This window comes from Mycetomoellerius zeteki, unplaced genomic scaffold (assembly GCF_001594055.1).
Source record: "Mycetomoellerius zeteki isolate Tzet28-1 unplaced genomic scaffold, Tzet1.0 scaffold292, whole genome shotgun sequence".
In the NCBI taxonomy this organism is placed as follows: Eukaryota; Metazoa; Arthropoda; class Insecta; order Hymenoptera; family Formicidae; genus Mycetomoellerius; species Mycetomoellerius zeteki.
Genome location: NW_017257274.1, coordinates 233,434 through 258,311, shown reverse-complemented (window position 1 = coordinate 258,311; position 24,878 = coordinate 233,434). Strand labels below are relative to the sequence as shown.

General features: G+C 34.0%; 2 protein-coding genes across 2 annotated transcripts; one reads left to right on the top strand and one right to left on the bottom strand.

Annotated features, from left to right (window-relative positions):
- Positions 1-3,437: 3,437 nt before the first annotated feature.
- LOC108724362 (uncharacterized) lies at positions 3,438-3,979 on the bottom strand. The gene has a single exon (XM_018450710.1). It carries the CDS (start codon positions 3,818-3,820, stop codon positions 3,482-3,484), a length of 339 nt encoding a protein of 112 aa, XP_018306212.1. The 5' UTR covers positions 3,821-3,979; the 3' UTR covers positions 3,438-3,481.
- A 13,119-nt stretch (positions 3,980-17,098) lies between these two features.
- On the top strand, positions 17,099-23,037 carry nAChRalpha2 (nicotinic acetylcholine receptor alpha2). Its single transcript, XM_018450716.1, has 8 exons — positions 17,099-17,488; positions 18,387-18,606; positions 18,762-18,806; positions 18,906-19,015; positions 19,503-19,683; positions 19,968-20,658; positions 20,860-21,068; positions 22,084-23,037. The coding sequence occupies exons 2-8, from the start codon at positions 18,427-18,429 to the stop codon at positions 22,294-22,296; spliced, it is 1,629 nt and encodes a 542-aa protein (XP_018306218.1). The 5' UTR covers positions 17,099-17,488; positions 18,387-18,426; the 3' UTR covers positions 22,297-23,037.
- Positions 23,038-24,878: the final 1,841 nt, after the last annotated feature.

Genomic DNA, 24,878 nt, shown 5'->3' with positions numbered 1-24,878 from the left:
CAACAATCTGTCTTGGTCCCGCTCTCCGTCTGTCCGTTGGAATCGCGAGATAGAAAACGCCTTATCCGATATTTCCGGATATATCGAACATAAATTCGAGCTCTATCTTTCTCTTGTTTCGTTATATATGTAGTCAGCAATTAAAAAGTTGCAACACTTTTTCAAATGGGTTTCGCAATGCAATCTACTCATCCGAATGAGTGATTCTTACTTATAAATTTATAAATAAGAATCGCTCGGTGAACAGACTGTATTCTGAAAGCCATCAAAAAGAAAGTGTTGCAACCTTTTAGTTGCTGACTGTACATCTGTATATGTATACGTCGCGTTCATATCTCCGAGTACAATGGCACCACTTATCCAAGATTATTTTCGCCGGACATTCATTAGAATTATTTGATAAAATATCATTTAATAATACAAAATTCGATCGCAAATTTTTCAGGCATATCTTGTATTTTCACTGATACTATCCTATATTAGAATCACCGTGTATTTGATACGGGCGTATTGAGCGTATGTGTTCGCGCCATTTCTTGACCGTATTTCGAATGCTAAATGCGGCTGCTTCATTCCGAGGTTTATTTATGCAATATGAATATCAGATTAAATGTAAAAATGGAATGAGCGAGCCACCACGCTTTTAACCGCGTCGAGAGTCGAATACGCAATGAAAATATCCTCTGTTCTTTCTTTTTTTTAGTTTATCACTTTCTTTCGTAAGCAGCTGGGAAAGCTATTAATATAATTGATCGTTTAAAATTATTATGTGTAATGAGAACGTGAGAAAATTGTCATAATTACTAAAAATAAAACGTTAAAATGTTATAAAAATAAAATGTTAATGATTTACAAGTGAATAGAAAGATCTGTCAATGGTTAGAATAAAAAAAGTGGATATAAAAAGAATATCCGTAAAGAAGATCTGAAAGCGTTTTCCAATATCTCATATAGTTCGAAATAGTTCCGCTCGATATTCTCTCCATGTTATCGAATGTATCAGTCCTTTTATCTAACTAAATATGTGTTCATATATCTTATTACAACGCGAAAGATATGTGAATATCTTTGTACCAAAGGTCTAACTTATAAAAATTGTCGTGATAAAAATCGTATATCATCAGTAAATTAAAACTGCACTGCGATTTAATTAAATTGGATCCGCGATTTAACGTAATTCGCGGAAGACGAACACTGATTGTCAGCCGACGTAGGCCGGTATTGATAGTCCGTTCTTATTTTAAAATCACCTTAAGTAATGTCTTAAGATGCTAATGCAACTTTCTGATTGGTTGACATGACATCTTAAAACCCCTGGTAGCAAACTGCGTCATTTTATCATCATTTTGACGTCAAAAGACGTCATTTTGATGGACGTTAACTTGCTACCAGAGACTGTACTTAAAATAGTCTTAAATATAAAAATTGACTATGAATATCACAGAATCGTTAGTATCTTAAGACATTACTGACATTTTGAAGTAAGAATCGATTTTATGATTATCAGCCATAGAGACCCTCTTTAATTAGTCTAACGAGATAGCAATCTATGATTTGTTCGACATTTTTTGTCAAATCGCGTTGGTCAGAGCTAGCACGTATCTTTATCTCTCTCGCACTATTCCAAAGCGAGATAAAACATATCTTTTCTCATTCGTACGATTTTAAGGAATATCGGACCTCTTGTCGTGACCAGACTTTGATCAGAGGATCTCGCACGACGTTTGGACTGAGGTAGGATGTTTCGAATTAATGAAAACGTCGGTTACAGCGAACTGTACAAGACGACCTCATTGTCAGATATGTAACGTCCTGCAATACGCCGGTCTGATAGGGTATGTGTGAGGTATTTCCGGTAGCTGGTATCCACACGGATTCCCCAAAGTAAACGGTATGCGTGAAGTTCTTGTTTCGCGGCACCAGCAGTAGAATTCCTTGAGGGCCCGGGTGATTGTATACGATGCCTTTGCACGACACACGAATAACACGTCCCACTTTTCCCCGCCACGCAATCTGATCGTGGCTTACTCGCGAAAATTCGATAGAATTCGAAACAGTTGGCAGAGCCAATGGGTTTTCGCGCGCCATGCGAGAGACACATATAGATGAAACATTATATAGATCAGCGATATCAATAATTCATGTGCCAATGATATGGCCAACTGTGCAGAAATCGCGCTTGTGATCCAACCTAAGTTGTCTGAATGCATTACAACGAAAAATCGTACTCATTTCGCAAGAGGACGAAAATTATTCATATCCTGGTAGAACACAAAATCATAATAAGGTCAGAATGATATCAAGTAAAAATCATTTTAGGAAAAATCATAATGATATTATTTGGTGCACCTTTCACAATGATTTTGTAAAGAATTCTTGATACGATAATAATTTTGAACTAATTTTTTAGTTAAAAAAGTTACAGTTATGTCAAGAACTTATCAAGTGGTTTTTTAATTTAAAAAATCATTTAAAAATCATTGTTATATCAAAATTCATCATAAAATCATTTTCAAAATTATATCGAATGATATCATAGATTTTTTTCTAAAAATCTGTCTTCTATTTGATATATCATTTTGATCTTATCATAATTTTGTGTTCTACTTAGGTAGCTGAATTTAGTTCTAGTGGCAGCAGGCAGGCTGCTTTGTCGTCGTTAATTTCTTCCGTTTCTCGATCGTATTTGAAAAAAGCCTCTTTTATTAAGTCTTAATGGACACGTTACTTTTATATACCGACGCATTGCGCCGTGTGACATGGTGAATTGCACACAAAGTGTAGTTTCGAAGTACGCGAAAATGCACTTTGCCGACCGCGAATTTACTCTATAAAGCCGAAAATCATACTAGAAATTTATTGCATGTTTGTAAAATATTTTTTACCCATTAATCACTCCCATTAATTATTCATTATCACACGAGAACAATTTTACAATGGCATGATAAACGCTATTCATTTTATATTTGATAAGTACGACAATTAAATCAAACTATCGAATCAAATAATAAATTTATTTTTTAACTTTTACTAAGATTTTAGAAACAACACCGTTTATATGAATCCAACTATAATATGAGACAGTCAATTACGGTCAAAGTTGGATGTTTCAAACATCACGTTGTATGTATTTATTAAATAAATTTATTTCAGACAAGACTATGCACCGATAATTTTCGGACTTTCAACAATCAATCTGAAACACTAATAATCCCCCCCCCCACATTAAATTAAATTTAAAAAATCTGTAAAGAACTTATTGCGAAAAACATTACCTCAGCCATGCAGGAGTCGAACCTGGAACCTTCTGACTTTCTGGGGAAATTATTTTTGTCTTTTATTTTTGTTTATTTACATCACAACGCAATACTGTTTTCGAACAATTTTAACAAAATTATTGACGTTTTCGTGTGTATATATATATATATATACGAGGGGGGACCCAAAAAAAACGGGAATTTCGTCATAACTTCTTTATTTCTCAATATTTTAACACCAAATTTTGATCACCTTCAAAGTATTCGCCATTGACCACAACGCACTTCTCCAAACGATTCTTCCATTGTTCAAAACAGTTTTTAAATTCACTCATCGGGATGTCCTTTAAGCCTTCCAGCGATTTTTGTTTCACCTCCTCCACAGTGGCAAAACGCTTTCCTTTCATATTCCTTTTGAGTCTGGGGAACAAAAACCTCCAAGTAGAGCTTCTGGTTGGCAGTTTGACCCGGGGGAACGAACTCCGCGTGCACAACACCTCTGCAATCGAATCTGCCACTGTGGAGGAGGTGAAACAAAAATCGCTGGAAGGCTTAAAGGACATCCCGATGAGTGAATTTAAAAACTGTTTTGAACAATGGAAGAATCGTTTGGAGAAGTGCGTTGTGGTCAATGGCGAATACTTTGAAGGTGATCAAAATTTGGTGTTAAAATATTGAGAAATAAAGAAGTTATGACGAAATTCCCGTTTTTTTTGGGTCCCCCCTCGTATATTTTTTATATATATATATATATATATACACCTAAAGTAACACTGTGCACGCGTAAACGCGAAAGTGGAAACGATCTGCGAATAGCCCGGCACGTCGGAATACTGGACGTATTTCCCTAAGGTATTTTCTATTCGAAAGATAGATAGGTCAGTTCGGAGTATCGATATTCCCGATAGATTCGTTCACATACTCAATTATTCTAATCAAAAAATATAAAAGTCATCCAGCGAGGCAGCACAGGAAGAAGGGCATACATTCGATTGGTATTACTCGCATCAAAGTCAATTTTATATTGCCTATTAAAACATGTAGATATAAAAAAATCTATCTTATAAGCATTACTTTCAAACGTATTTTAAAATTACGTGTAAAAATGAGAGAACGAATTAATTCTTGGATTTTTTATTCATTGCATTAACCAATCTGTTAAATTAAATAAAATAATAAAACTGTCCTCTTCAAAGATTCAATCAAAAGTTTATACACTGAAAAAAATAATCTTGCAGCGAAAATAATCTTATAGCGAAAAATTATCTAAATACGAAAAATGAGCTACAGTAGATAAATAACTAGCACTGCAATATTGGATATATTTTGTATCTAATCAATATAGATAACAGAGACAGAATTTATATTTGAACCATTCGCTAAATTTATCAAAAAAAGTCTTTCTCTATCTAATGTTCAATCAGGTGACCGTGATTCATATTAAGAGATTCATATTTGATTATGAAACCTAAATATTTTTGAATAAATTGTTAGGATATTGTGCTAGAAATTCTACGCGTATGATACATAATTTTCCACCAGATACATAAAACAGCCACGGAAAAAAAATAAATTGAGTGGTACAGCAAACCTATACAGTATGCGCCAAAAAAATACGACTCTCACAACTAACACTTCAGTTATCGGTTTAATTAAATAAAGTGATTGGAAGAGGGCAAATTTGATTATAACACAAATATTTTGTCCTTCTACCAAATATTTATTGGATATGATTCCGATTATGCAGCAGATAGCATTACCGTGTCACATTCAGCAAACATAATAGTGATTAAAAGAGAGTCGCATTTTTTTTACACATACTGTAATTTACTACGCGAATTCAATATCTGTAACTAAGAAGATTTGAGAAGGTTTAACAAATTGCTAATGTTATTCAACTGTCAACTTTACTACTTTAACATAGAAAATTGACTGTCTGTATATTACGACTATAGATTTGCTGAATCAATGAAGTTTTCAGTTTTTTTTTTCCGTGAGCGATAATTCTAGCTGGAGCATCAAAATAATTTTTGGTGTGTAATTTCATAAAGATAAATAAAATCTGCAATCGCGCGAAAAGTTACGTGGGGTTTTATAATAGACTGATTAGTTAAATGTAATTCAAAATGTATAATATGTGTGATACTTAGATAAACACGTATCGATGCTGTGGAATATATGTTCGCTATAATGACTATCGATTTCAGTATGGTGCTACAGGGACATACCAGAAGCAATATCAAATTTCCTCATCCAACGCCACTGAATAAGGCTGTCTCCTCATCCTCCGAAAATACATAAATCACCGACCACATCGGACAATTCAACGTCGTAACGTTACTGCGGAAGTTTCGCGTGCAAGAAGAGATAACAGCTCTTCACCTTCCGTATCTTAATAATTCTGTTTCATCAAGCTAATGACAAAAATAAAAGATAACAAGATATCCCGTACAATTAAAATCTACGACGAAAAATGTAATTATCTTTGATGTGCCACCCAGCTCAAGAAATTCTCCAATATAAAATGCTGAAATATCTCGTGTGCGTGTGTATGTGTATTTCGCATTGACCCACTTTGCATTTTGTTACTATTTTCCGTCTGTTAATTGTGGCTACCGAATCAATTCTCGTCTGTCTTCACTTATGTATACTCAAATTTCTACGGCTCCCGTTTATTTTACGAAATCTTATATAAAGAAGATATATCGCTTCAATATTTCGCACGGCTTTGGCAGAAAGGAAGAATTGGTTCAAGAAATACGGCCGCGAAATGAAGATTCGCCTTTCTTAAAGATTGAATTACTTTTGCAACTTGTCTCATTTTGCAAGGTTTTATTACGTAAGATTCTCGAAAAAAGAAGAGACATAATAACAGATTATCAATGGCAAGAAAAGAAAATGTCATAATTTGTAATTTATTCATATATAGTATTAGAGATTGCAAAAATTTATAATTAGAGATTGTATTAAAGATAATAAAAATGTTTAAATAATCACGTAATGAGCTCTTTTATCACATAATATCTTATGTACTTAAAAATACAGAAAAGTTTTTTTCTTGATATTTTCAGAAAACGACATGAAACTTTCTCATGTCGCAAGAGGCAGCCGCAAGGAAATATACACGGAATTCGAAAACATGCGGTAGCTACAGCTAATTATCAAGTCTTCAACTAGCACAAACATGCCACCCGCCTATTATCCCACGGGATCCAAAACTCCAATAACTGTTTCATCCGGAGGCATTTAAGAAGACGTCACTCGAGTATACCGTTACCGCATTTTCTTAACTAGACATCACCCCTGACGGGTACCTATGGGCCTCTTTCGTCTATAATGGTGGTGTTACCCCAAGCTACGGTCTCTCGAGAGTGAACGTCGTGCTTTAACGTCGCTGAAAGATCAAAACTAGGGCGAATGATGTCGGTGACAGACAGATCAGGACGACACTTCTGGGAACGCGTGAAGAGAAACAGGCAGGCCGACCAGTCCCTTGATTCCGAGAAAGAAGCGAACGCCGATTATTTATCGTGAAATCATTTCTCTTATACGAGACGAAAGAAAATTCTCGAAATTGACAGGAAGCAACTAAGATTAATGGTATCGTAATATATAGAGACGACTGGAATTGAAGCAAAATTATGACGATGGAAGATATCTTTCGTTAATCAACTCCTTATCTAAAATAAATAGTGTATATATCTCAACACTAAGTACAAGGTTTCATTTTAATATACATAAAATATATCACAGAGCGAAATTTCCTTCTTTTCTACCCTTTATATATTTTTCAACATCAGTGTACATTATTCCAAATACAATACACATTATATATACCATGTTAATATTAAATTTTCTATGAACAATATAATTAACATATTCCCCTAAATTAATATACTTTCGTAAATTAACATGTAAAAAACATTCTTAATAATATTTGAACACATTTTAATAATATTTTTAATTAAATTTCCTAAGTCTTGCAATTTTGTTTGTATATACAAAGCTTAATAAAAAGTGTAAAAGATTATATCTTTATTAGATTTGAAATAATTTTCTTGTTTCAAAAATAGCTAATATTTTTATCACTTATTTTAATATATGTATTGTAGTTGTAAAATGTTTCTAATTGTTTTAATTTATGTACCTAATAATTAATCAATCTACAAGGACTCCTTACTATTCAAAAAAAAATTGGAGAAAATAGGGCAATAGGGCAATTCTAAAAATTAAAATTTCTTATAAATTTCAAGCAATTTATACTTATCTAAAATAAATAATTTATTCTGTCGTTTAATAAACTTCTGTTGCATGTAAATGTGCAATAAATGATCAAATTGGATCACAATATATTAATTATAATAGACGCTACTTTATAACTTCCTGTATACATAAGCATCCTTGTCCGCACATACAATAAATCGACGGATAATTGTAATTATTCCAGGAATTAAATTACTAATTTGCAGCCCACCCATATTTCAAAAGACAATAAATTTATGTATGATATCGTATCTAAATTATTATACTTACAACATTTTTATGTATTTAATCGAAAAATTTTTTTTTAATATCTAAAATCCAAAAGAGAATAAATAATACACATTCAAATATTAAATTTTACTATTATATATATATTGTATATCAATTTTAATTTTTATGTATTAATAATTTATAAGAAAAAAATGACTTTATTATTTTTATATTATTAACATCTCAGATCAATTGTGGTTAATGTCCGAACGTTTCGGCGCACGTGAGACAATTAAATTTAAAATTGAAGAATTTGTATTCATAACATCTAACTTGGACCGATTATTGGCGTTCTTTATATTTATGTATAACTTTTTATTATTTTCAAAATTTTTCTTACATCATATTCATATACGTTTTCATTAATTTTTATAAATTCATTGTCTTTAGATTAACAATAAGATGGAATATATAATAATTGCACTCACCAGTACGATGCGCAGTAACAGAGTTGTATATAATATTGATCTGTAAAATATAAATATTTTTAAATTAAATTAATATTCAAAATAATCGACAAAATTATTGCACGCATTTAAATTTTATTTTCAATATTCTTTTATTTATTTTGTTTCAAATAAAATTTTAAATAAATTATAATTCACTTTTTGTATAATATACAAAAGATGAATTACTTAAAAGTATTTTTTTTTTTGCATTTTAATCAAATATTTAATAAACAAAATATGAAATTTAAAAAAGATATTAAAACGAAAGTCTTTAATTCTTATATACTTAAATAATTATAATCTTTTGAATATTGTAAAATAGTATATATATGTTGAATTTCATAAATATTTTATTAAACATTTGAAATCTCCTAAATATGAAATATGTATAATATTTTTCATGCACAACATTACATATTTGCTAATCGATGCGTAAAATATGCAATGCGATCATGATGTTTTCGCGCGGAAAACCGATTAAATTCAAGTGTTATAAATAATGAATAGGTAACAAATTACTCACTCCATGGTTGCTTCGCCGACGCCCGACGCCTCCCCGGGTCTCCTCTTCCTCCTCTTCCCTCCGTGACTGCTCCTTCATGGCGTTCAGTCGACACTCGCGATAACACGGTTAATTACGATCGCGCGACCCTTTTTACGGCACTGTCGACGTCAATCACATGTACGCGATGCGAACTTTATTACGACGCGAACGGAAAAAAAATCGAGCGGGCAAGCGTATATAATTTCACGAAATTGTGATTCGTCCGACACTCACGACGTCCCGCGACGGATGAATCTAAAATCGCCAAGAGAATTAGCATAAATTGCGCGGTCAACTTCACGCGTCCGGGAGCAACTTACGACTATTGCGTCGTGATGCTACACCTGTTGCTCCTAACTACACTTTTGTGCACTTTTTATACTTCGCGTAACAAATAGCATTCGCTCGCTATTTCACGGCAGTTAGCATCACGTATTATCACAATTCACACGAATGAATAAGAGTTAAATATTTGTGGAACGCAATATCTGAAAATAAACGAACGTCGCTCGGATGACCGCTCGCGCTACAGGTTTCGCTCGAAACATCTCGCAAAAAGTTCGTTTTTTAGAAGTTTGAAAGGCCACCGACGTACGTTCGAGCGTCGAATCTACGTTAAGCGATAATCGAATCCTAAGACAAGATTGAATAGGTGGTCTGTAAGGGTTGTACTTACTGATTAAACGCGCCGTGAAAATTAGACGACCCGTCTCGCGTCCATGACGCTCCGCTTATGGCAACGAAAAATTCGAGAGTGACGCGCTGCCAACTTCATCGCGATACCGCGCGACACGACGCAGGTCAAGTTGGCACCTAAATGATACGATTCATGCTCGTGCGATAGATTTATTATATAAGCGAGATGAAACCAATTAGCCTCTTACTGATTCGATCAATTTTCGGATATCAGGACTCACTTTTTCCACTCGATCGCAGCACTGCTTGCAAGGAGACTGACTTTCAAGCGTCTCCCTCGCAAAAACAAAAGCATCGCTACTATCGATGCGTTTCCACTGAGCGCGTCACGCGTCGCGTCGCGAAAGAGAGAAAGAGAGAAGTTTATATGTATATATATATATATATATACACAATCCCTCTCTTTCTCTCCTTCGATAACGCGATTCAGTGGAAACGTTACCATATGGCTCTAAATATCGGGAACTTTCCATACGAAAGAATAACGGACGCGTTTCTTTTTAAATTTCGATGATCTTGACTAGAGATCGTCCCCGATCTTAGCAAAATACAAGGAACAAACTTATAATTTTTCGTATAGCTTGTAACTTATTATAACTTGCAGTAGATAATAATCGGGTAACATCATACAGTGAGTGCAAAAAGTATTCATACAAGGAAATTTTTTATAAAAAAAAGTCTTATTTGTAGAAAATAAACATTAATTAGCAATTTTATACAATGAATACATTCTGTTCTAATATAAACAAACGAGTTTCGCATATATTCCTGATTTTAGAAGTTAAATTTCTCGACTGTACGAATACTTTTTGAGCATCCAAAACAGTACAATTTTTAATTTTCACTTATTTTTCAGATGATATATTTTCTATAATTAATACATCTTTTTGATATATATAATTTTAAGAAACATACAATCTATTTTATTCTTTATAAATAAATTATTAATTATCCAGCAAGAAATGATCGTCAATTAAACGTCGAATCGACGTCAAATTGATGTTGAATTATTGTATCGATATCGACTCGATATTAATTCTATGACTCATTTCTCGCTGGATAATATTTACTTTTTAAAAATAGTTTTTTTTTTTAATATTTTCTCTTTACGAATACTTTTCGCATTCACTGTATATACATTTGCTTGTGGAACTAAACATTCTTAGAGGTAGTTGAATCAACCCAAGGACGCAGGTTTTTCACTTCCCAAACGCCTTGGTACTTCTTTTGAGAATTTTAAAAGCCAAGGGATGTCAGCCACTAGATACCGATCATTTCCCAAGAGCTTTATAATGGTATAAAGTCCCTTATATAAAGGGAAGAGTTTCTTCGAAACACTGACGGAACTTTCGAAGTTACGCAATAAAACCTGATCTCCCTCTTTATAAACTATTGATTTCTTATGTTTCTTGTCAAAATAGTTTCGATTATACTCTTGACAAGATGCTATTGTCTCTGCGACCTTTCTTCTCAGGTAAGTAATACGCCTGGTAAACGAAAGAATAGAGGAATACATCTCGCAAAGTGCGCGTTTTAACAAGGATGTATAAGCATCGAATTTACGTCACGAGTGTCAAATTATACTAAAGACAAGAGCACATGATAGACAAAATACAGACTATTATTGTGTCGATAATGGAAAATTCATGGCAATGTATGCAGGGGTGGGCAAAATACGTCATTAAAGTATTTGAATGTAGGGGAGACCGGTTGTTACAGTTTTTGATTAGTGATTTTTAGAAAAAAGTGGATACCTGATTTTGTTTGACGATGTAATCGAGAGTGACCGCGCCAACTTCACGGCGATGCCGTGCAACAAAACGCGAGTCAAATTAGCGTCTATAATAACGATTAATTATGATTGATTATCTAAAAAGTATAAAATAATAATCTATTCCCATCTCTTATACGTGTTACTTCACAATTCTTTTTTATAAAGTCGTCCGTAAAACTGTTTTGAAAATTACATGAAGTTTCTTTTTTATTACAAAAGAAAAATTAAAAGGGCTCGAGGGGAATTTAATTTTTCTTTTGTACTTTTATGTTAGGGAATCTTTGTGACTTTCAAATTTTTGTTTTTTATTCCTGCATTATACTATATTAAAATTTTGTTCCACACACAACTTTTATTTTACTTTAAATTCCAAAAGTGTACACTGTAGTCCAGCTATAGAAAACAGACCTATAGTTATCGATACGATCAACTTATGATTGTTAATTGCGTGAATCATATCGTTTATGAATCACTAATCGTAACTTAATTGATCGCGCGATAATTGCAGGTGACCATTAATCGTTCGTATGGAATAATTCCGCTTGATACATATTCTCTGATAATTCGTCATGATTTCGTTCTCGATCGAGAAATAACGTAAAGTGACTAGCGACGCAACGCGTTAGCTCAGCCACCGAAATGGTTACGCGTCGACCTTGCTGTAAACACGACGCGCCATGCGCCGCAAAACAAACGTTAAAGCCTTGTATCGGTCAATTTGTTGTTCCACGAAATGTTTAACGTAACAGTAAATATACCATCGAATATTCCGTTTATTGTTTCTCAGTTTAGTTTCAATGGGCTAATTTAATATCCCACGTCGCGCCGCGTCACATTCATTTGAAAAGTAAAACCTACTGATGAATTTTGCTTGATGTATTTACTTGTAAATTAATTCGTTGTTACTACTTTATGTAAAATTTTTACATCTCGTGAAGAATGAAGTTCATGTGATTTTAATAAATTGAAAAAATGATATTTGAGATGAATCGTAGCGAGAAACGACAGTCGATTTTTTTTTAATCTATTAAAATTATTTAGTTTCTCTCTCTTTCCGAATATATAAACCTAAAAAATAAGAATAATAATAATTTATGTAACTTTATTTTTTATCATAAAAAATAGACATAAATGTTATTTTTTAAATTTAAATTTTTTATTAGACTTTTTCATTTTTTGAAAATAGTTGATTGATAACTGAGGGACAAATGGAATCAATTTTTTTTCAACAATTTTTATTTCTCAACAAGAAGAATCAATTTTTTATTCGACGTCATAAAAATCTTCAAAATCATTGTTTTTTGCCTCTTTAATACCATTTTCTCAAAATCTGCAAGCGATAAAACGTTTTCAACCTTATATTCAATAACTTTCTTAATAACTAAAGATTCTCATTCGAATAAAATGAAAACTTTGACTCTCAGTGTAATTAAAATAATCTACATAATGATTTGCTGTTAATAATCACATATTGGTATCAATACTATCAATTTGAGAGTTTTTAAACAAAAAATTGCTATTGATCTCTAATATAAACAATGTAAATTAATTTATAAAATAAATTTTATTAAAGAAAATATTTTATAAATTAATGTATTATTAGTTACAAGTTTTTAACCTAATTGAGTTCATCTCTATATCTGTTCTAATAAATTTTGAAAGTAAATTTAATTATGAATCATCCATCATTCTGAATCGAAGCTTCTTTTGAAAAAAGTGAGTTTGCATTTTTTCGCTTCTTACAATTAGATACATGCATAATGCGGTAAGAGCGGAGCAGCACGTACACGGTCTTACAATGGATTTCACGTACACGGTCTTACAATTGATTTAAAAAAAATATACATTGAAGAAAAAATACGGAACTGCCAGCAGCATGGAAAAATAATTAAAAATTAAAAAGCGAAGAAATGCGAGAAAATATGACTCGGAGCACTCCCGGGTTAAATTAGATTATAACATATAACGCTTGTGTCGTAATAATTCTAATAATTTTTTCTTTAGCAAAATCTCACATTTTTCAATAACATCCTAAAAAATTTATCGAGAAGTATTATGATTTATCACAAACCTGATTGAAATATATATAAAAAAATTTTTAACAATTTTTGAGCACGTGAAGCTAACGTTTTATTCCTTCGAATATCAATCTTTTGTATTTAATCGCCAAAACTTTTTCTTTCTGAAATAGGTCGGCAACTCTGGAACTCTTTGTGAAAGCGCTAGATATTCTTGTTCAAAGAATAACTCTTATCAGTTAGATCGCAATTCTGAAAGTGGGATGTTAAGGTTCGTAAAGGTGCCGACATTAAGCAGAAGTAACTACTACAACCACCGGTAGTTGCCCTCATTTAACGTTGAACGGTACAAGGCGGGTTTTGCAGTTTCAATTCCGGATAGTACGATGTAATACTCGTGATATCTGCACTATATGTCGCCGTCGTGAACGAAATATGCATAATAAAGTTGAGAAGGTGTAACTTGATGCCGCACGAGCATCTTGGAAGGTAGCTATTGCTGTTGGCCTGTTTTTGAAGTGGTAGCGGCAGCTAAATAGTCGATACTACTACTGCGAAACTGTGCGACTACTCGCAATAAAAGTGTATAGGCGTTTATATTTCTCTTCTCGTATACCTCATTTTTGATCTTACGACAGTTACATATGCGTTTCTCGAAAATACTTTGGGTGAAGGTACATTTCTTTCTCGATTACATTCGCATGTAAAGTATACTTTGATTAGAATCGAATCTGTTATATTAAAAATCGCAAATTCTCTAATGAAAGAACCAATGGGTTGATTAAAGGGGAATCTCGTACCAGGGAAAATATTAATGATACTATAAAAAATATTATAATAATAAATTTAACTTGAATTGTAAATTTATTTTTTCAAATTGTTCTAAAGAAGAATAATTTTATTTATAAGTTGTGACTTTACTTCATGTATGTGTAAGTCTACACCTTTAATAGTGGGTTCCAAAATAACATAACTTACAAATAATATTAATTAATAAGTTAAAAAAATTGGTAAATTTAAAGATAAAGTTATTTCTAAAAGTACTAATTATTTAAAACACAATTTTATATATTTTATAAATTGTGTAATTTTTTACACATATTTATAATATGTAATTTCACATACTTTTTTACAATGTACGTATGATCGACAAAAATTAACAATACGCTTATTTTCGTTAATAACTAAATATAAGCACAAGGGACGGATAATTATACCGTTGGTCATAAATTCAACATTGAACAGAAAGAGAGCTAATCGACTGCGCAAAGAAATGAATAAAAATATCGGCGCATGACACACATTACACCCTGCAAAGAAGAAGGGCACGAAGACGCTATTTTAACACATGCCGCACAATAATCAACCAGGCGTGATACGTTACGACGTCGCACCTTCTGAACGCTCGTATACGTACATTATAACAACGGGTATCCCGAAAGGGGTTGCCATAATTTACAGAGAAGCGCGCAAACACTCGTTTAAACTCCAACACCGCACGAGTCCCATTATCTTGGGGTTAAAGGTGGACCTCTGAAGAGCAAGGCCAGCAAACGGCGGATACGAATAGTCGTTGGAACGGAGATAGAGCGGAGATCTCGCGCTACTACTACTTCGACTACTACTATTCGGGGCCACAACGGGGGAATCTAACAGCGAACTATAATGGGGTTTCGGCTTATCTCGCAGCCCTGAAAGTTTTCTCCGTGCAGCGCACGAGGGTGGTTGAAACAGGCAAAAGGGAGCCGGGGCGCATCGGACGAGAGACGGGAGATCGTCCGATGCGTGAGGCCACATTAATTACCGCCACGTCCCGAAGACCAACCTCAACGTAACCGTCTCTACCAGCCTGCGATGATGTCCAGATTGTGCGCAGACTGTCTCTCCGTTTCCCCGTATCACGACCACATCTCTCTCTCCCGCTCCCACTCTTTCCCTCTCGCGTTTTCTCACAGTCTCTATCTTATCTTCGTGCTTGGATGTCGGAAATTTCAAACATGGTACAACTTTTGCCGTAATTAAGGAAGATAGCTTCTGCCTGACACCAGATTCTATACGCAACGGGTAGTCTGATTAATAATTCGTAGCGCGGTACACGGAGAAAAGGGCGGAGGTCCTATGGGTCCTTGTGAGTTCGCTTTACCAGGAGTAGTTACCGAACATCGGATAACTATCTTCCGTTACACACGCGGAAGAACAAAACTGATCGATGTCATGTCGTAAACTTCAAACACGTTTGACTAACTTTGCCGCAATTAAGGAACAAACGAAGTAAATGGCGCAATTTTGGACTGCCAGGCAAAATGCGCTCTTCGAATAACGTACAACAGTCGTTTGGTCGGGCGACGTCGGATAAATATTTAAATCAGAAGAGTTGCTGCACGTGATCAGAAGACGTGTCACGAGTGCAACGTAATGTTGTTGAACAAGAACAATTGTGAGAAGCGAGGGGAGAATGACACGTCGAGTAAGGGATGCGGAATGCGAATTCCTCGCCCCTACACACGCTGCATTCTGCGAGATCATTCAATGTGATCCACATCCGTATATCCGTCCGTGCGAGTCTGAGACACGTATACAAAGCACGCGACCGTATACTACTTTAAGATGTTGTACTCTTGAGAACGGCGGTTGCAGTTTCCTCACTGGTGGCTCCTCGCGGAGGAGAGCGGGGGATGAGAAAGGAAGGAAATGCGGAAAAACAGTCACGTTTATCACGGAGCTCGGAAAGGCAGAACAGCGCCAAACGGATGCGAGAAGTATAAGCGTAAGAGAATGGCCTACGCATAAGAATAAAGTGCTGTAATGTACAATGTCTCTCGGTCCTCGTTATAAAGAAGAATACTAAATGTCATGGCTGTGCGGGAGCACTCGACACGATTATTTCATTACGTGAAGTTTCGCACGAAACACAAGTCAGTGACATTCTTATTTATTCACCCGTCGTCAGTAATCCATCACTTATTAAGAGATGATCATAATGATTGATGAATTACAATGATTGATGAGATACAAGATGTAATAAAGTATTACGCAAATTGTGCATGACGGGGGGATTATTATTTTACCCTTCTCCCCATTTGCTTGAGAAATTTACGAGTAGCTGTTTTACGAGCGGAGTAAATTTTAGAAAATTATATAACGAGGAAGTAGAAGTATAGTCGTACTTGAACATCACGAACAATTTAAAATAATATTAACGTGCACGAATAGAGAAGATAGCGAAATAAATTGTAAATGTTTACGATGTACACACATACAAGCATGTAGAAAAAGAAACAAACTGCCAGGGACTCTGACATTCCAAAGTGAATTTGCGATAGCCTCGATGCTCGAGAAAATAAACCAGTTTATCATCGAGCTTATTGTTATACATATATATGTATAATGTCAAAAAAGTATTTTTCAAAAAAGGGTAATCAAATTACCATGTAGAATTAACACGGAAATAATTACCTCCTTTTTCATAAAGATCGAATAAATGAAATGATAAAACATAATATAGCTCTCTCGATTTCTCGTAAAGCATAAGTTTTCTCGTGAATTAAATGTCGAGCGATTAGTATTCTCTTGTTAAATAACAGACATAAAACGGAACTTAATGTAAATATGAGAGAGCTGCAAGATCCGCCGGGAAAGCCGGGAAAGGGCGTAGTACGCCCAGGAAAGTGCCGAGGCCCGGCCGATGCGTTCGTCTTTTTCCATTGCGAGGCGACGCAGTAGAGATCGACGAGTTTGCGCGACAAGGGTGCTCTCACAGCGCGCAGAGGCAGAGAAGATCATACCGGTACATGCGCAATGGTATATTATTGATCCTGCGAATTTCAGATGCACGTACCAGCATCCCAGTGGTCCAGCGGCTGTACACAATGTCATTTCTGCTGGACGTTCTTCCGGCGTTTCGCGAGCGGAACGATCCGCGCGAGTAATGAGAGCCGGACCGGAGTCCATCCGTGGTATCGCCGATTGATAAGTACGCGCCGGAGATCGAACGTATCCCAGATTTACGGCAGATTATGATGTACAAGAAGGGCACGGGATAAAAGCACCGTATTTAAAGAACGGGGGTAACGAGGAGTCCCGAGAAGGCCGAAGCGCAAGTATATCACCACGACCGTTTGGATTACGTTCGATACACGTATACATGCCCGGCTTCGATACTCGTAAATAATTGCTCGGTGAACGAAATCGATAAGCGCTGTGAAAATATAGACGCAGTAAGCAATTTTTGAAATAATTTTTGTTTCAGAATATATATTTTCTTGTGAGTAATTATAGCGTAAGCGCGACTACAATTGGAAAGGATCATTTGAATTTACATGTTGCGAGAAACGATAGTATTGTGCTAAGTATTTGTAGAAGAGAGAGAGTATAATTTTGTAAAAATATTGTATCTTTTCAACTTACACGTTTGGGAATGTATTTATGTAATAACGTTTTGCAATGTAATAAATATTAATACGATTTATGTGTTATATTAAGATATGTTATCAATTATTATAATAGGAAAAGAATTGTGCTACTCGAACACTCCGCGACATGAAATTATTAAGTTTTGACTCGTCACCAATAAGCTTGAAAAATTTTTACTTTATATATTAATATTTTGATAAAGATTTGATACACTAAAGAACTTCTCGTAAAAATTAATACGGACAGACAGCTGTGCTTAATGCAACAGGTTCATAATTCTACAACTAACAACTCGCAAAGCTCAGTTAAGCTATCGACATAGCATTGTAACTACTAATTTAATTTAATTCAATTTCTTTAGCAGAGAAAATTGCGAAAAATACGAATGACAGTTAAATGAAAAAAAATTACAAATGTAGAATAATCTAAACTAAAATTTTTATTTAATATTTTTATTACTCTTTGAATAACAAACCATCTTATAGTTAATTTATAATTCTATAAATATGCAAAAAATAATACAAAAAGAAAAAGAATTGTACTATTATAGTGCATATATTTATATAATTTTTAAGCTATAATTTTTAAGATAATAAATTTCTGATAATTTTTAAGATGATAACATTCTCAGATGTTTGTCTCATAAATCTATATGAAATAAATCGGATAACCGCATATGAATTTATTATTATTTCTGTGCAGGATGCTTTTTATGAGTCTGGTTTAATCGTTTGAAGGAAAAATGATATCCTCTTTAATCATCCTGATCCTTTCGGTGGGGATCTGCTACAGTAATCCAGACGCTAAGAGACTTTACGATGATCTGCTGTCAAACTATAATCGGTTGATTCGACCTGTGTTCAATAATACTGATACTGTTGTTGTGAAACTAGGACTCCGTCTCTCGCAGCTGATAGATCTCGTACGTAGTATATATATTTTATGCAATATAATTCTATCAATAAAATTGTATCAATAAGCTTATTACAACTTACGAAAACGTATTATATGTACAACTGGCATAGAGTTGTCTACATATATAATATTTTTAATAGAATATGTTTGTCGTATTTGCAGAATTTGAAAGATCAAATCTTAACGACGAACGTCTGGTTAGAGCACGTAAGTTAAACCATATAAAAATGTTTGAGCAACCTTTGATTGCTGTCGCAATTGCGAGTCAAAAGATTAACATGACCGAAGCCGGATTAATAATTTCAGGAATGGCAGGATCATAAATTCATCTGGGAACCCTCGGAATACGGAGGTGTCACTGAACTCTACGTGCCCAGCGAACATATATGGCTGCCAGACATTGTACTTTATAACAAGTACGTGATGCTGTGCGGTATCTCTTTATCTCTTTTACGATTATCACGGTTAGAAAATAGCACGCTACGCATGATGTACTGCAAATTGCATTCCTAGTTTTTATTGATTCTTCTACCGAAATCGTGATATACTTTATCGACGTAAAAAAAATTAATGTAAGATTTTAGGACCTATAAAGTGTTGATAAGCGTCATTTAGATACAGTCCCCGAAATTTTACCCACATGAACTTTTTTTGCGTCGACGGCTTTGCGTTTTGGAGCTCAAATTGGACAGGGTACTTATCATGGAACAAAGTCGGAATAGATTCCGTTCGATCGAAATTATTCCGTTTTCCCCAGAAAACACAATAGAAATCTAGGGAATAATTGAATAATTCCGATCGGGATCCATTCCGACTTTGTTCCATAATAGGTACCCAGGTCTGTTTTACGCGTTAAAAATTTATAAATGCATTAATTCAAAATAACTATTGTCTTATTTACAGTGCGGATGGAGAATATGGCGTGACAACAATGACCAAGGCCATTTTGCATCACACTGGTAAGGTACTTTGGACTCCTCCGGCAATTTTCAAATCTTCCTGCGAAATAGACGTTAGATACTTTCCCTTCGATCAGCAAACATGTTTCATGAAATTCGGCTCGTGGACGTACGATGGTTTCCAAGTAAGTCTATTGTCTTAACACAGTTATAAAATTATTAATCAGACCATTGAGATTAATTTTACTACATATAGAATGAAAATTATAAAGTCTAAAACTGCACAATTTTGTAATTACATACACTTATAAATACGCATAAATAAATACATTATAGAACTGTAGAAACGGCGTTATTGTGCATGTTAAGCGATAATCATTGATGTGCATGATATGCAGAAAAGTAAAGCGTATCAATTAAAAAAATCAATCTTTAATGCGTCACTTATTTAAAAATATCTTTTCTTCAGATCGACTTAAAGCACATTAATCAAAATATGGGCGACAAGGTCGAAGTAGGTATCGACCTGCGAGAATATTATCCAAGTGTGGAGTGGGACATATTGGGTGTTCCGGCAGAGCGTCATAAAAAATACTATCCGTGCTGTCTCGAGCCATATCCCGACATTTTCTTCAACATAACTCTGCGTCGAAAAACACTGTTCTACACGGTGAATCTTATAATACCGTGCGTCAGCATCTCTTACCTGTCGGTTCTGGCCTTCTATCTGCCGGCTGATTCTGGAGAGAAGATCGCGCTCTGCATCAATATCTTGCTTTCGCAGACTATGTTCTTCTTACTGATATCCGAGATTATACCGTCTACGTCGCTGGCACTACCATTGCTCGGCAAGTATCTACTCTTCACGATGATCCTAGTCGGATTTTCGGTGGTGATAACAATCATTATTTTAAATGTGCACTATCGCAAACCGAGCACCCATAAAATGGCACCTTGGGTGAGAAAAGTTTTTATCAGAAGATTACCGAAGCTACTTCTGATGAGAGTACCCGACGATCTTCTCAATGATCTTGCCGTACACAAAATGCACGGAAGAGAGAAATCGAAAAAGAAGAGCAAGTTCAATGCTGCTGTCGCAGCTGCGGCACAATCGTCAATAATATCCTCGCCGGATTCTGCCCGTCATCAACGAATCGACGGTATGATCTTTTTAAATTAGAGTAGTAGATCCTTAATTACTATTCATAAGTTACATCTTTTTAAGTGTATCAAAATCAACATTAACATCCGCGCAATATTATGAGAAAAATATCGATAATATGCAATAGCATGTTCATATATTTTGCCACATTAAAAATTGTAAGAAAATGTTTATAAATGTATAGTTATCGCCATTTCAGGTTGCAACGGTTTACACAGGACAACTGCTCATAATCGGTTCCTAGTCGGCAGTTTAGGATACAATGGGCTTCCAACAGTCATGTCCGGTCTTGACGAGTCATTGAGCGATGTAACGCCAAGAAAGAAATATCCCTTCGAGCTGGAAAAGGCTTTGCACAACGTCATGTTCATCCAACATCATATACAACGCCAAGACGAATTCAATGCAGTAAGCACTTTCAGAAATTGGTAATATAAACAGAAGAACCGAAAAGCAATTACAATGCAGTCATTCAAAAGAGAGTATTTAACATTTTAAGAGAGGCAATGAATAATTTCTGTTATTTTTTAAAATATAAAAATATTGTTACGAATAAAATCGATCATGTATGTATCGTATATATGACTGAAGGAATTTTATAATAAGGAAAAAATTCATTCAAAATATCTGCTCTCTTCAATAAATATAATACATATACTTATATATTCTGTTAGAAATAAATTATTTAATAATCAATATTAACATTAGAAACCGGGGCTGAACTATTTTTTACCCATCTGATAATTTTTCTTTTCCAGTTAAGGGGATGCTGGAGTAATCAAATTATCACATTACAGTCGTATAAAAATCTTCAAATTGACTGAACGGAATAAAGAATCCTTTTATAGGATTCTTTATTCCGTTCAGTCAATTTGAAGATTTTTATGCGATTGTAATGTGATAATTTGCTCACTCCAGCATCCCCTTAAGGCTCTTGAGTAGTCACCACAGCCATATTGAATCGTGACATCAAAAGCGAGGAATGACATGTTAATTTATGTTGCATGTCATTTGTAACTAAAGACAATTTGGATCCCCCTGTCAGGGGGGATAAGCATAGTTTTTCGATTTTTACAAATGTTTTAAAGCAATCTCATCATTTAGATTTATCCAAATTGTCTTTAGTTACAAATGGCATGCAACATAAATTAATGAGTCATTCCTCGCTTCTGCTGTCATGATTCAATCAATATGGCTGTGGTGACTACTCAGGAGCTTTAATTTGAATTTGTACATGAAACTTTAAATTTTTGTGACTTTTCATAATTAATTGCAAGTAATTTTATGGTGGCAACCCTTCCTCATAAAGAGCCAGATTTATCTTGAACAGCGATTCGGTTAATTTAGACTCGCGGTTCTAGTGTTAAATTTAGGTATATCATCCAGTATATTAATTACTATGTTTTTCATTATATCATCGCAGGAGGATCAAGATTGGGGTTTCGTCGCGATGGTTCTCGACCGTCTCTTTCTGTGGATGTTCACGATAGCTTCAATAGCCGGAACCTTCACTATCTTATGCGAAGCACCGGCACTCTACGATGACACAAAACCGATTGATACGGAATATTCTTCCGTTGCTCAACAGCAATATCTCCCATCCAGTCAGGAATTATTGAAGTCTATGGTGTTGTAGACATATTCGTTAGGCCACGCGATGTGTATCTAATGTATTATCAACATGAAAAGGGAAGCGGCGAACTGTCTTTCCAAATATAGCAGTTGTGATAGGTCATAGCCGTGGAACCGAAGAAACCGATATCTCCAAACGCGAAACGCAGTTCGCGAATGTTCATTATATACATTACATTACGATTCGTACTCAGCCATTTAAATTATATGTATATTTAGATAAATTACGATCTTCGATTTTAAGACGTATATATGGAATATAGTTACAATGCGCTAGAGTCTATTCGGTTCTAGGAACTGGCCTAATGATATAAGCGTAATTTAATTCCGAAACAGACAATTCGCTAGCTTGCCTTGTGAGCGACGATTACAACACGATTATATTCCCGAAACCAAAATTGTATTTGTATCTATTATTATACACGCAAATAGTGCGCGACTCGTTCTTTGATAATAACGTCTATTGATGTTCGCAATGTTACGCAAGAAGACTTCGCGATAGGTATTATTTGTAAAATTTTTGGTAACGTTGATTACACAGACGATGTGTAACGGTGGTATCTTATCCGCACACTTAAATCTAATTATATATAGGACAAGTTTCATGCTCCAATTAATATCTTCCCGACGAGCAATCGATTCATATATGTAGCATAGTTTTTCGATAAATTATAAACAAAACTTTTTTCATTACGAAAACACATACATATATATATATATATACACTCGAGTTTGTTCGATATACTGATGTACGCATTAAAAGCAAAAATAAAAATTAAAAAATCAAAAGTTAATTAAGTTTTCTCTTAATTAAACATGAACATGTGTGTGTACCTATTTTAACCAGGCAAACACAAACGAACGCTTAACTGAATATATATTTTATTATTTCATATACAAAAGTTGTATGATACAATATTTGTGTAAATAACCTGTGAAACAAACGAAAAGTAGATAGGACAAAATACGTAGACTAGTTTAATATCTTAGTGCCTAAATTTAAAATGATATACTTGTTTATGAGGTAAATAAAAGAATTATCAAGACAATGAAAGATTTCAGGCGATAACAAATGCAGAAATATGTTACGCTGCACTGATTAATACTAAAGGACACATATCCTCGACAAAGTCAAAATCATGATTTAAAATTATTACCTAATAAAAATGTAATATAAATCTTTGGAAATCGAATTGCTCTCCTGGTTCTAATTATTTAATTTTCTACTTACGGTATCTAATTAAATAATTAGAACATATGGACTTGTAAGAACGCGTTCGACTTCTAGATTTATATTAAAATTGCTGACAAGAAATGTTTAGCAACGGAAAGATTTTAAAAACCTGAAGCTTTACAAAAATACTATCATTGTATATCAGAGTTCATCAATAAACAAGTGAAAAGAAGTTACAGAAACAAGGATTAAAGTAGATCTGTTCGGAACAATAGAGCTCCCTGAGATGTTCCAGTCCACACAAGATCAGACTTAAAATGTAAGGGTACTTTCTTTCTCTCTTTCTCTTTCTTTTTTTAATTGAGAATAATCTAAAAGAGAATAGAATTTAAAAAGAAAAAGAAAAAATATCCTAATCTGAATAATCTTGATTATTCAGATCAGGATTTACAGTAAAAGGGTTGGAGAACAATATCAATTACTTTAACAAAGAAAAAAGAAAATTGTTTCGCCACTACTATTCTATCTTGTGTTCCTTTGTAAGACTTTTTTACTTTTCGCATTGCCAAACGCTTCTTGTAAATTCTCAGCTATATTCCAGTGCTATATTTCTTCAAAGAAAAAGCTTCTTTATATAAGACACGCTGTATATAAATGATATATATGAACAAAGAACATCAGACTAATGGTTAATAATTATTTACTTTCACTGTATTATATACTGTGCTATTTACTGCTCTGGCACTATAGAAGACATATTCTTAACAAATGCATCGTCATCGCAACAAATAATAAAACGTACGTAAGCTACTACAACATTTAATACCAAAAAAATAATCGGTAAAAATAGAATACATCCTGAAGATATAAAAACACATAAATACATAATGTGGTAGAATACATAATGTTGTGAGAATTGTATAAAATCATTTCTCTCAACGTTATTATTGATACATATTTTACCTAAAATTATAGGACTGTTTCTTTGAAACTGTAAAGTGAAAATAGACATTCGATGAATAAATTTTAAACTGCATAAAGTAAATGTCGGTTAAACATGATGTACTCTCTCAAACATAAAATTAATTAATTCACCTGTGATTACGTGCAACAGCTATTGTTGTTAGTTAATTGCTATTCATTTAATTAAGTTTAAACGTGTTAAAATCGTTATTGATATGAAGATAACGAAGAAATGGATATAAAAAGTACAGGTCTATATTCATTTCTTAGTTTATGAATTTCTACAAAGCAGTGTTCCTCAATTAACAAAGCGTTGTTTATCTTGTAATTTATAAAATGCTACCCATCAAAAATAATCTCTCAAAAAAATAGCAAGTCTTTATAAAAACTTTCATTGTGTGTTTCTCTCAAAGCTTAATATGTTATATACTACTAAACTTCTTACTTCT

Coding starts and splice junctions, on each gene's coding strand:
- LOC108724362 (XM_018450710.1), bottom strand. CDS start 3,820: ATGTCCTTTAAGCCTTCCAGCGATTTTTGTTTCACCTCCTCCACAGTG.
- nAChRalpha2 (XM_018450716.1), top strand. CDS start 18,427: ATGATATCCTCTTTAATCATCCTGATCCTTTCGGTGGGGATCTGCTAC. Junction 19,016..19,502: donor GACATTGTACTTTATAACAA/GTACGTGATGCT, acceptor TCTTATTTACAG/TGCGGATGGAGAATATGGCG. Junction 21,069..22,083: donor GCCAAGACGAATTCAATGCA/GTAAGCACTTTC, acceptor ATATCATCGCAG/GAGGATCAAGATTGGGGTTT.